General features: G+C 42.5%; 1 protein-coding gene across 1 annotated transcript in view; it reads left to right on the top strand.

The window, feature by feature from the left end:
* Positions 1-11,250, top strand: part of LOC133248194 (antigen WC1.1) — a 63,266-nt gene extending 52,016 nt beyond the window's left edge. Inside the window, exons 14-20 of the mRNA XM_061418016.1 lie at positions 5,205-5,246; positions 5,335-5,649; positions 5,904-5,936; positions 6,483-6,620; positions 7,006-7,095; positions 7,964-8,101; positions 11,076-11,250. Coding sequence (XP_061274000.1) covers positions 5,205-5,246; positions 5,335-5,649; positions 5,904-5,936; positions 6,483-6,620; positions 7,006-7,095; positions 7,964-8,101; positions 11,076-11,221 — 902 coding nt within the window. The 3' untranslated portion in view covers positions 11,222-11,250. The remainder of the gene's footprint in view (positions 1-5,204; positions 5,247-5,334; positions 5,650-5,903; positions 5,937-6,482; positions 6,621-7,005; positions 7,096-7,963; positions 8,102-11,075) is intronic.
* The last annotated feature ends 1,191 nt before the right edge of the window (positions 11,251-12,441 follow it).

Raw genomic sequence — 12,441 nt, 5'->3', positions numbered from 1 at the left:
ATGAAACAACCGACTGGTTCCAAATTGGGAAAAGAGTTCGTCAAGGCTGTATATTGTCACCCTGTTTATTTAACTTATATACAGAGAACATCATAGACATCAAAGGAAATGCCAGGCTGGATGAATCACAAGCTGGAATCAAGATTGCTGTGAGAAATATCAACAACCTCAGATACACAGATGATACCACTCTAATGGCAGAAAGTGAAGAGGAACTAAAGAGCCTCTCATTGAGGGTGAAAGAGGAGAGTGAAAAAGCTGGCTTACAGCTCAACATTCTAAAACCTAAGATCATCAGCACTTCATGGCAAATAAAAGGGGAGAAAGTGGAAACACTGACAGATTTTCTTTCTTGGACTCCCAAATCATTGCTGACCGTGACTACAGCCATGGATTAAAAGAGGCTTGCTGCTCTGTGACAAACCTAGACAGAGTATTAAAAAGCAGAGACATCACTTTGCTGACAAAGGTCCATATGGTCAAAGCTATATTTTTTCCAGTAGTCAAATCTGGACGTGAGATCCAGGTTATAGAAGAAGCTAAAAAGAGTTGATTCTTTTGAATTGTGGTGCTTGGATGTCACAATTGAATTGAGAGTCCTTTGGGCAGCAAGGAGATCAAACCAATCAATCCTAAAGGAAATCAACCCTGAATATTCATTGGAAGGACTGATGCTGAAGCTGAAGCTCCAGTACTTTGGCCACCTGATGAGAAGAGCTGACTCATTGGAACAGACCCTGATGCTGGAAAAGATTGAAGGCAAAAGAAGGGGGCCACAGAGGATGAGATAGTTAGATAGCATCACCAGTTCAGGGGACATGAATTTGAGCAAACTTTGGGAGTTAGTGAAGGACAGAGGAGCCTGGCATGCTGCAGTCCATGGGGTTGCAAAGAGTCAGACACAACCTAGCAACTCAACATATGTTGCTGCAGTGAACATTGGGTTTTCAAGTTAGTGTTTTTGTTTCCTTCAGATAAATACCCCAAAGTGAAATTCCTAAATCATATGGCAGTTCTATTTTTAATTTTTGATGCACCTCAGTACTGTTTCCATAGGGGCTGCATCAACTTACATTCCCTCTAACTGTGCAAAAGCTTTCCTGTGTCTTCACATTCTCCTCAACTCCTGTTAGTTCTTCTTTTGGATAAAAGCCTTTCTAGAGGATATGAGGTCATATCTCATTGTGGAATTGATTTGTATTTTCTGATGATTAATAATGTTGAGCACATTTTCATGTATCTATTGGCAAGTTGTATGTATTCTTTAAAAAAATGTCTATTCAGGTTCTCTGCCCATTTAAAAAAAATCAGACTGTTTTTTGCTACTGAGTTGTATGAGTCCCTAGTGTATTTTGGATAATAATCCTTACCAGAAATATAATATGCAAATATTTTCTCCCATTCCATAGGTTGCTTTTTCACTTTGTTGATGGTTTCCTTAATTGGGCAGAAGCTTTTTAGCCTTATGTCATCACAACTGCTTGTTTTTACTCTTGTTTCCTTTGCTTTTGGTGTCAGATCCAAAAAATCATCACAAAGACTGGTGTCAAGGATTTTATTTTCTGTTTTTTCTTGTAGAAATTTTATGGCTTCAGGACTTGTGATCAAGTCTTTAATCTATTTTGAGTTAATTTTTGTGAATGGTGTAAGATAGTGGTCCAGTTTCATTTTTTGCATGTGGCTGTCCAGTGTTCCCAATGCCATTTACTGAAAAAAACTGTCCTTTTCCCAGTGTGTATTCTTGGCTTCTTTGTCAAAAATTAATTGACCATAGAAATGTGGGTTTATTTATGGACTCTCTATTCTATTCCATTGATCTCTGTGTTCATTTTTATACCATCGACATACTGTTTTTATTAATATAGCCTTGTAATATAGTTTAAAATCAGGAAGCACGACACCTCTAGCTTTGTTATTCTTTCTCAAGATTGCTTTGGTATTGAGCGTCTTTTGTGGTTCCATGCAAATTTTAGGATTGTTTCTTCAGTATCTGTGAAAATTTCCATTGAATTTTGATAAGGATTGCAGTGAATCTGTAGATTGCTTTGGGTAGTATGGGCATATTAATAATATTAGATCTTCCAATCCATGAGCACAGAATATCTTTCCATTTATTTGAGTCATCTTCAGTATCTTTCATCGATGTGTTTATAGTTTTCAGTGTACAGGTCTTTCATCTCTTTGGTTAAATTTATTCCTAGACATTTTATTCATTTTCATGCAAATGTAAATAGAATTGTTTTCTCAGTTTCTCTTATAGTAGTTTGTTGTTAGTGTAAAGAAATGCATATGATTTTTGTATATAGATTTTTCTTCTGCAACTTTACTGAGTGTATTAGTTCTCATATTTTTGCTGAAGTCTTTAGTGTTTTCTACATATAATATCATGTAAGGGGATTTCTTTCCTCATGACTCTGATGGTAAAGAATCTGTCTGCAATGCAAGAGACCTGGGTTCAGTCCCTGGGTCAGGAAGATCCCCTGGAGGAGGGAATGGCAACCCACTCCAGTATTCTTGCCTGGAGAATCCCAATGGACAGAGGAGCCTGGCAGGCTGCAGTCCTTGGGGTTGTGAAGAGTCAGACACGACTGAGTGACTAACACTTTCACTTTTCAATCTGAAAATAGTGTCAGTTTTGCCTCTTCCTTTCAGATTTGGATGTCTTGAGTTTCTTTTTATTGCCTGATGGATCTGGATAGGACTACCAAAACTAAGTTGAATAAAAGTGGTGAGAGTAGACATTTTTGTTTTGTGTCTAATTTCAGAGGAAAAGCTTTTGGTTTTTTACAGTCAAGTATGATGTTAGCTGTGTACTTTTCATATGGCCTTAATTATGTTGAGATGCAATCCTTCTATACCTACTTAGTAAAAGAGTTTTTACTGTAAGTGGATGTTGAATTTGTCAAACACTTTTTCTGTATCCTTTGAGGATATGATTTTTACCTTCATTTTGTTTATTTGGTGTATCACATTGATTAATTTGTGAATGTCGAACTATCCTTGTATCCTTGCAACAAATATCACTTGATCATGGTGTATGATTCTTGTAGTGTATTCTCAAATTCAGTTTTCTAATGTTTTGTTGACGATTTTTGCACCTGTATTTATCAGAGTATTAGCCCGTAATTTTCTTTTCTCATGGTGTCCTTATCTGGCTTTTGTATCAGACTGATGTTGGCTTCATAAAATGAATTTGGAAGTGTTCTGTTCTTCTGTTTTTGGAAGAGTTTGAGGAGGCTCCACCACTAAATACTGTTACATTGGGGATGAGATTTCAGCAGTACATTTTGAATGAAATACATAAATGTTTGCGAGGGCAACAAATAGTCAAACCATAGCACCTTATTCCTTCAACATTTCTCTCTCTGTTTCTCTCTCTCCTTCCCTCCCCCTCCACATACACAAACACACACACCCCATTCAGGTGCACCTTGAAGGGTATGCTGGATGTTGCCTGAAACCCATAGCTAAGAGAATGTGGGATCAGATACTTTAAAAGCAGAGGCTCACTCCCTTCCTTGCCTCTCTTTGCTCATCTCTTTGTCTTTTTCATTTGAAGGCCAAAGAGGCATTAAACTGTGAGACCTTTTATTGATGATGTTTTTCTTACAATTAAACCCTGTGAATTGAGAGGTGGTAAAGTCTTTGACCATGAAAATGAGCAAGCCACTCACAGAGGTCCTGCCATCGTTTTCTCAGAGGTTCTCTGCATAGAGTGGGTAGGAGTTTTGAAAGGATGATCTGGAAAGAATATATAAATATTGATACTTTATGACAGGTATTATTTACCCTTCTGTTTTATTGAATTTATATTTATTTCTCTCAGCTTCAATTCTTTTGTATATATTTTCAGTCTTTTGTTTATTATTTCTGCATCTTCTCAATACAAATTTTTCTCAGTAGGCTTTTTTTTTTTTCCATTCCCCCATCACTTTTCCCCTGTACCATCACTTTTCCCCTGTAGTTTTTTTTTTTCAAGATTATAATAGATTTTTATTTTTATTTTTTTTCTGTTTTAAATATAAATTTATTTATTTTAATTGGAGGTTAATTACTTTACAATATTTTATTGGTTTTGCCATACATCAACATGAATCCACCACAGATATATCAATATGCTTTTTTTAACTATTGCAAACATTTCTGGCTTACTCAGTGTGTACATATATGTGTCCATATATCTTCTCAGAATTCTACTAAGTCTTTCCTGTATACTTCCTTTTTAAGAGATTCCTAACCAACACTATGGGCTTTTCTGGTGGCTCAGACAGCAAAGAAACTGCCTGCAGTGCAGGAGACCTGGGTTTGATCCCTGGGTAGGGAAGATCCAGTGGAGAAGTGAATAGCAATCCACTCCAGCGTGTTTGTCTGGAAAATCCTATGGACAGAGGAGCCTGGTGGGCTGCAGTCCATAGGGTCACAAAGAGTTGGACATGACTGAGTGACTAACACACACACACACATAACCAACACTACATTGTGGAGCAATTTCTTCCAATTAAAAATAAATTTAGAAAAGAGAGTTTCCTTTTACAACAGTAGTCTTCACTTGCCCACTTGTCACATTGAATAATAGGTAAGAGTAGTTTATAATCTATCTAATAATTTTCCATTAAAATTATGTATATGAGATTTTGAATATAAATTGACTCTGTGCTTCTGGACTGATTATTTTTAATATGAACTATTATCATAGGCTGTTACCATTAATTTATATTTGGTTTACTATTTCACAGATTAGTATGAATTTAAAAAAAAGAAATTTTATTTCACTGAATTTTATTTGTCTATTCATTCATATAATAAATATTTATCAAGCCCCTCTCTAGGTATTTCGAAATGGCTTTCCATAGATATTTGTTGAATGAGTGCATACAATGAGCAGGCACTGTCCTAGTAGCAGAAACATGGCACATATAAGATGTACAAGGTCCTTCTTCTAATGGAACTTTCATTCAGAGGGGTGTGTGTACATTCGTAGATGTCTGTGTTTATATTTGCTGTGGGGTGTGAAGACTGATAAACAAGTAAATATTTAAAGTAATTTCAGCTGTGATCAGATGCAGTGAATGTTTCAGCCCAGGAGATAATGAGCCTGTGTTTTCACATGTCATTTGCACTGAGCCATGGACCTTAGATAATCTTATGTGGGGACAGGAACACCCTTAGCTATTCCTGATCCATTGTTTCCCTGTTGTGTGCAGGAAGAAGACCCAAGAGCTGTCCAACTGCTGCCCCCTGCACAGGTACTTCGGCCCTGCCCCATCCCGTGTGGCTCCCAGGGGCTCCTTCCTCCCACCAGAGGAGTCACAGGAGGGGCTGCTGCCTTTTCAGACAGAGAGAAGCTCCGGCTCAGGGAAGGAGACAGCGAGTGCTCAGGGCGGGTGGAGGTGTGGCACAGCGGCTCCTGGGGCACCGTGTGCGATGACTCCTGGAGCCTGGCAGAGGCTGAGGTGGTGTGTCAGCAGCTGGGCTGTGGCCAGGCCCTGGAAGCCGTGCGGTCTGCAGCATTTGGCCCTGGAAATGGGAGCATCTGGCTGGACGAGGTGCAGTGCGGGGGCCGGGAGTCCTCCCTGTGGGACTGTGTTGCGGAGCCCTGGGGGCAGAGCGACTGCAAGCATGAGGAGGATGCTGGTGTGAGGTGCTCTGGTGAGTGAGGGGCTCGGGGTCCGCCCTGGGTGACCTGGGGCAGCGCAGGGGCAGCGGGCTGGGCCGGGCGTGGTGGGGAGTGTGTTTTCAGACATCCCGGGTGCTGGGGCTCTGATCTAGGATGAGGGAGCTGGGAGGCCTGGACATTGATGCTGTGGAGACTGAGAGGGGTGATTTCAGGCTCAGGAGGGAAAAATGGGTTGCCCTGCATTCTGGCCAATTCTTCTTCCCCACACTACTGTTTTTCTCTTTAGGTGTAAGGACAACATTGCCCACGACCACAGCAGGTACTGTGATCCATCCACGGGCAGGAGAGAACACTCAAATACTGGGCACCTATTCTGTGGGCCCTCTGACAACTCAGAAGAGGAAAGAGTCTGAGGAGCCATGGCTGTTGTGGAGGAGCCAGGGCATTACACTGGGGAAATCCCCTGCCTTGATGTCCAGGGTCAAATGTTCTCATGCCCGGGGTCCAAGGAAGTCTGGTTTCCTTGTTGTAGAATTTCAGGATCTCCCACCTGCCCTTGAGTGTTTCTCCTCATCAGAGAGGTGCAAGTCCCTGGACTGTTTGATCCTCTGTCTCCTGAAGCCCAAGGAGAAGGGATCAGCTGGGTCCTCAGAGGCTGTCTCGGCAGGGCAGCTCCCTGACAATCCCCATCTCTGCCTCGGGGCCACACTGGCCAGAGTGGAGTTGACTTGTCTCAGGACGAGACCCGGGGGAGCCCTGACAGTATGAGGCTGAGACGCCATTGTCCGGAGCTCCTGAAAATGCTGACACAGGAGATTTCTCTGTGCCCAAGACTATCTCCAGCCCTTTTTCCTGTTCTCCTTAGGGACCAGAACAACCTCAAATTCTCTCCCTGGCGTCTTCTCCCTGCCTGGGGTCCTCTGCCTTATCCTGGGGTCCCTTCTCTTCCTGGTCCTCATCATCCTGGTGACTCAGCTACTCAGATGGAGAGCAGAGCGCAGAGGTGGGCTGCATGGGGAACTGGGGACCAGGGAGAGTGTGTGGAGGCAGGAGATGGGGCAGGTATGAGGAGGGGAACCTGGGCCAGGTACTGTTCGGAGTTGTAGACTCCATGTGCTCCGTGCTGAGCTCTAAGGGCTGAGTAGACAGAGGTTCTTAGGACTGGGGTGTGAACTCTCATAAGTCATGGCCTCTCCTGTGAGACCAGACAGAGTTGGCACTGAGCTGTAATCAGGGTCAGATGAGGGAGAAGGTGCTGACATGGTGCATGGGGTAGGAGACAATGCTGAGGTCCTGGCAGCCCCATGTGAGCACTAGGGAGATGAAGGTGGGCTGGCTGGATCGGGGTATCTGTGGAAGCTTCTCTGACTTGCTGGGGGATCTCTCAGCCTTATCCAGCTATGAAGATGCTCTTGCTGAAGCTGTGTATGAGGAGCTCGATTACCTTCTGACACAGAAGGAAGGTCTGGGCAGCCCAGGTGAGTGTCTCTGCCCTCCTGGGATCTCTGGTTGTCACCACCCACTGGCTGTGCACATCTTCTCAGCATCTGCAGACCCCATGTGTGCCCCAGGCTCACAGAGACAGCTCCTCCAAAGAGGCAGGATGGCCTCTCAGAGCCCTGTGACCTCCCAGCCTGTCTACACTTCTGAATCCAGGCCTGTCCCTTCTCAGCCTTAACACAGGTCCCGTGGGTGTGGGGAGGGTCATGTTGTGTGTTGTGTGATGTTTGTCTCCACATGAGGCTTCCCGTTAGATTTCTCACTGACTAAACTGCTGTACTACACCAGAGATGGTGAGGACAACAGTGACTACAGATCCAGTCCAGGAAATAGAGGTGGACCTGCCTTGGCTGGGCTCTGGGGAGGAGAGTTTCCCTCATAGAGAGGAGATTTAAGGGGAATGGTTTTCCTTTCATGGACCAGAGGCATCCCTTGTGTCCAGATGGGGTTCGTCCTTCTCCTTCTCTGGCTGTTCTGTGATGTGTCACATTGGGACTGGTCTCTCTGTGTACAGAATCACAACAGGCACACAAAGTTTTTAAAAAAATAACATCTGTAAAGCACAATTTGTCAAAGTACTTTAGCCATGCTCAATGGTGGAAGAGTTGTTTTGAGATATGTAGTTTCCACCAGAAAATATTGAGATATGTAATATCATATTTTGGCTATGGACACATCAAAATGAAACATGGTCTTAGAGAAAAAAAGTCTTTTGAAACAAAGAGTGACTGGTGCCTCTATTCAGAAACTTGGAAACTCTGGGTCAGAAGGTATCTTTGATATTCCCCAGACCAACCCACTTACTGTGGTTTCATCCACTCCCTTGTCTGCTCTTGGAATCCCCAGATCAGACGACTGATGTCCCTGATGAAAATTACGATGATGCTGAAGAAGTACCAGTGCCTGGAACTCCTTCTCCCTCTCAGGGGAATGAGGAGGAAGTGCCCCCAGAGAAGGAGGATGGGGTGAGGTCCTCTCAGACAGGTGAGTGGGGTCAGTTGATCTCCCGCAATCTTTCTATCTGAAAAGAGTGAATTTGTGCTCCTCAATGCCCAGCCTCCGTAGAGATTCAAAATACAGGTAATGTCATACATTTGGTAGCATTATCTTGACCATATGCCATATTTAATGCTGTCAGACTCCTTGCAAGGAGTGAGGAATCACTCTGCTTTTGGCATTTATGTCTCCATAATGTGACATAAACTTATCACTTTGTATGTGATATACTTGCATAAAGGTTTATAGATTACGGAATTTCCTGGTGGTCCAGAGGTTCGGATTCTGCACTTTCACTGCTAGGGCCTAGGTTCAACCCTGGTCAAGGAACTAAGATCCGACAAGCATTATGTCATGGCCAAAAGAGAAACTTATCGATTAATTGAGCATATTTAAAAGAAAGCTAAGCGCTGAAGAATTGATGCTTTTGAACTGTAGTGTTGGAGAAGACTCTTTAGAGAGCCTTGGATGGCAAGGAGATCAACCCAGTCATATTAAAGGAAATCAATCTTGAATATTCATTGGTAGGACTGAGCTGAAGTAGAAGCTCCAATACCTTGGCCACCTGATGTCAAGAACTGACTCCTTAGAAAAGACCCTGATGCTGGGAAAGATTGAAGGCAGGAGGAGAAGATGACAGAGGATGAGGTGGTTGGATGGTATCACCAACTTGATGGATATGAGTTTGAGCAAGCTCTGGGTGTTGGTGATAGACAGGGAAGCCTGGTGTGCTGCAGTCCATGGGATCACAGAGAGTCAGGCATGACTGAGTGACTGAACTGAACTAAACCAAATTCAAAGGTGGAACAAGTGTTTTAATAATATCTTTTCACGGTCACATACATGAAGGCAAACCATTCAGTATCACAGTAATCCAGGTCTATGCCGAATCAGTAATGCCGAAGAAGCTGAAGTTGCCATTCTATGAAGACCTACATGACCTTTTAGAACTATCACCTAAAAAAGAGGTCCTTTTGATTATAAGGGACTGGAATGCAAAAGTAGGAAGTCAAGAGATACCTGGAGTAACAGCCAAATTTGGCCATGGAGTACAAAATGAGGCAAGGCAAAGGCTAATAGAGTTTTGCCAAGAGAACGCACTGGTCATAAAAAACACCCTCTTCCAACAACACAAGAGAGCACTCTACACGTGGACATCATCAGATGGTCAGTACCGAAATCAGGTTAATTATATTCTTTGCAGCCAAAGATGGAGATGCTCTATACTGTCAGCAAAAACAAGACTGGGAGCTGACTATGGCTCAGATCATGAACTCCTTATGTCAAATTCAGACTTAAATTGAAGAAGGTAGAGAAACCCACTAGACCATTCAGGTATGACCTAAATCAAATTCCTTATGATTATACAGTGGAAGTGAGAAATAGATTCAGGGGATTACGTCTGATAGGCAGAGTGCCTGATGAATTATGGTCGGAGGTTCGTGACATTGTACAGGAGGCAGGGATCAAGACCATCCCCAAGAAAAAGAAATGCAAAAAGGCAAAATGGTTGTCTGAGGAGGCCTTACAAATAGCTGAGAAAAGACGAGAAGTGAAAGCAAAGGAGAAAAGGAAAGATATCTCCATTTGAATACAGAGTTCCAAAGAATAGCAAGGAGATATAAGAAAGCCTTCCTCACTGATCAATGCAAAGAAGCAGAGGAAAACAATGGAATGGGAAAGACTAGAGATCTGGTCAAGAATATTATAGATACCAAGGGAATATTTCATGCAAAGATGGGTACAATAAAGGACAGAAATGTTATGGACCTAACAGAAGCAGAAGATATTAAGAAGAGGTGGCAAGAACACACAGAACAACTATACAAAAAAAGTCTTCATGACCCAGATAATCAGATGGTGTGATCACTCACCTAGAGCCAGATATCTTGGAATGTGAAGTCAAGTGGGCATTAGGAAGCATCACTCTGAACAAAGCTAGTGGAGGTGATGGAATACCAGTTGAGTTCTTTCAAATCCTAAAAGATGATGCTGTGAAAGTGCTGCACTCAATATGCCAGCAAATTTGGAAAACTTAGCAGTTTTAATAATATCTTTCCAGGCCATAGGACTGGAAAAGGTCAGTTTTCATTCCAATCCCAAAGAAAGGTGATGCCAAAGAATGTTCAAACTACTGCACAGTTGCACTCTTCTCACACTCTAGCAAAGTAATGTCAAAATTCTCTAAGCCAGGCTTCAACAAGGCATGAACCATAAAATTCTCAATGTTCAAGCTGGACTTAGAAAAGGCAAAGGAACCAGAGATCAAATTGCCAAAATTCGCTGGATCATGGAAAAAGCAAGAGAGTTCCAGAGAAGCATCTATTTCTGCTTTATTAACTATGCCAAAGCCTTTGACTGTGTGTATCACAATAAACTAATATTTCAGTAGCTGCAAGAAGACCCTCATTCTCTAGAAAAGAGTATTTCTCCATCTGAGGGCCTGTGTAGTTTCTGGGGAGGAGATATCTGTGGGTGTACCTGTGATACTATTTGTGGACATTTGGGGACAGGAGTCAAGTCAACTAAGAGCAGACTTGGGTTGTGAGTGAGGAATTCAGATTTTTCTTGTCTCCAGTCTCCCTCTTATTGTGAATTTGCATCTATCACCTGTGAAAGGAGAACATTTAAATTCCTTTTTATGATTCTTACCATTGCTGTGCATCTCCTTGGTATTGTGTTGCCTGGAAGCAGGTCTCCCAGAACTCCTGAGCACAGGTCTCCTGTGATGCAGGATTCCCCCAACACTGAGGCCCAGGAGACCACATGCACTGGATCTGAGAGGACAGCTGGGATCCATCCTCACTGGAACTCATGTGAAATAGCCTGAGCTTCCCCCCGCACCCCCCCAACCTGGGTCCCAGGGATGCTTTGTTATAACCACGTGCTTGTCTCCCTTCCACCAGAGGGTTCTGTCCCATCTTCATCTCAGTTCTAATCAAACTTCTCTTTTCTACTTCAGGCTCTTGCCTGAACTTCTCCAGAGAGGCAGCTGATCCTGGGGAAGAAGAAGAGAGCTTCTGGCTGCTCCAGGGGAAGAAAGGGGATGCTGGGTATGATGATGTTGAACTCAGTGCCCTGGGAACATCCCCAGTGACTTTCTCGTGATGCTGTATTAAATATGAGATGAAGCCTCAGATATTCTAATTGCCTGTATTTCAGTAGAGTAGTGCTGACCTATAATTGTGTCATATGAAAATTGCTGAAAATGAAATATTCTTAATAAATTCACTTTTTGCTGTGCTGTTAATTTAGCAAGCTCCATGTCAAACGCTTTTAGAGGATTGGTCCTCAAATGCCATCTTTCTCAAAGGAAATGAAAGATGAGTGAGCTGACCTGCTTTCTCGCTTGTCCTAGAGGCTAATGAGGGCATGCACACAAGTGCTCCAGGTCACTCTTAAGGATGTAAACTTGGTCTATATTCACATACTCCTTCCTAACAAGATGAACTCATGGAAAAACAAAACAAAACAAAATAGTTCTAAACACCTCTGAGATGTCACATCACCAGTTTGTAACTTGTCCTTGGACACCAGACTGGGTATGAGTTTCAAAGTGGAAGGTTGGCTGGTGGGAGAGAATGGATACAGCTTTCCTTATCCTGCCTCAATATTCACAGGCCAATTAAAACTCTAACTTTACATAACTACCTCTTCCTTTTTCATCTCTCATTTATTCCTTTAGTGGATACAGACACCTCTTTGCTCATCTGCCATGTCTATTTGATTATCCAATCCTTATAAATCCATTCTTTCTTTTCCATCTCTTCCTACCATTTCTTTAGGATGCTGCTATTTCTTGTCTCTCCAAGGATCTCTCCTTCTAAGTGAATTATATCAGTTCATATATATCTTCAAGTTGATGGAAGGCAAATTGGTGCTCACCCACACCCTGTATTCAGATGGGACAAGAAGGCAAGAAAGTGGAGACCTAGGCAGAGGGGATCCAGAAGAATAGATGTAGATAGAAAGATAAGAACATTTGGCTATTTATGTTTCAGAGATATGGATGGAAGCATCTGACATGACTGATCTCTTAGAGGAAGAATTTCAGACCAGGGGCTTCTTTGAAAACATCTATTTTTCAGATGTTTCAAGATTGCTTAAACAGTGTCAGACTTTATTTTTTTGGGCTCCAAAATCACTGAAGATGGTGACTCCAGCCATGAAATTAAAAGACGCTTACTCTTTGGAAGGAAAGTTATGACCAACCTAGACAGCATATTCAAAAGCAGAGACATTACTTTGCCAACAAAGGTCAATCTAGTCAAGGCTATGGTTTTGAACTGTGGTGTTGGAGAAGACTCTTGAGAGTCCCTTGGACTGCA

The sequence above is a fragment of the Bos javanicus genome, chromosome 5 (assembly GCF_032452875.1).
Source record: "Bos javanicus breed banteng chromosome 5, ARS-OSU_banteng_1.0, whole genome shotgun sequence".
NCBI classification, from domain to species: domain Eukaryota; kingdom Metazoa; phylum Chordata; class Mammalia; order Artiodactyla; family Bovidae; genus Bos; species Bos javanicus.
Note: the sequence above shows the minus strand (reverse complement) of the source record. Positions and strands in the feature narration are given on the sequence as shown.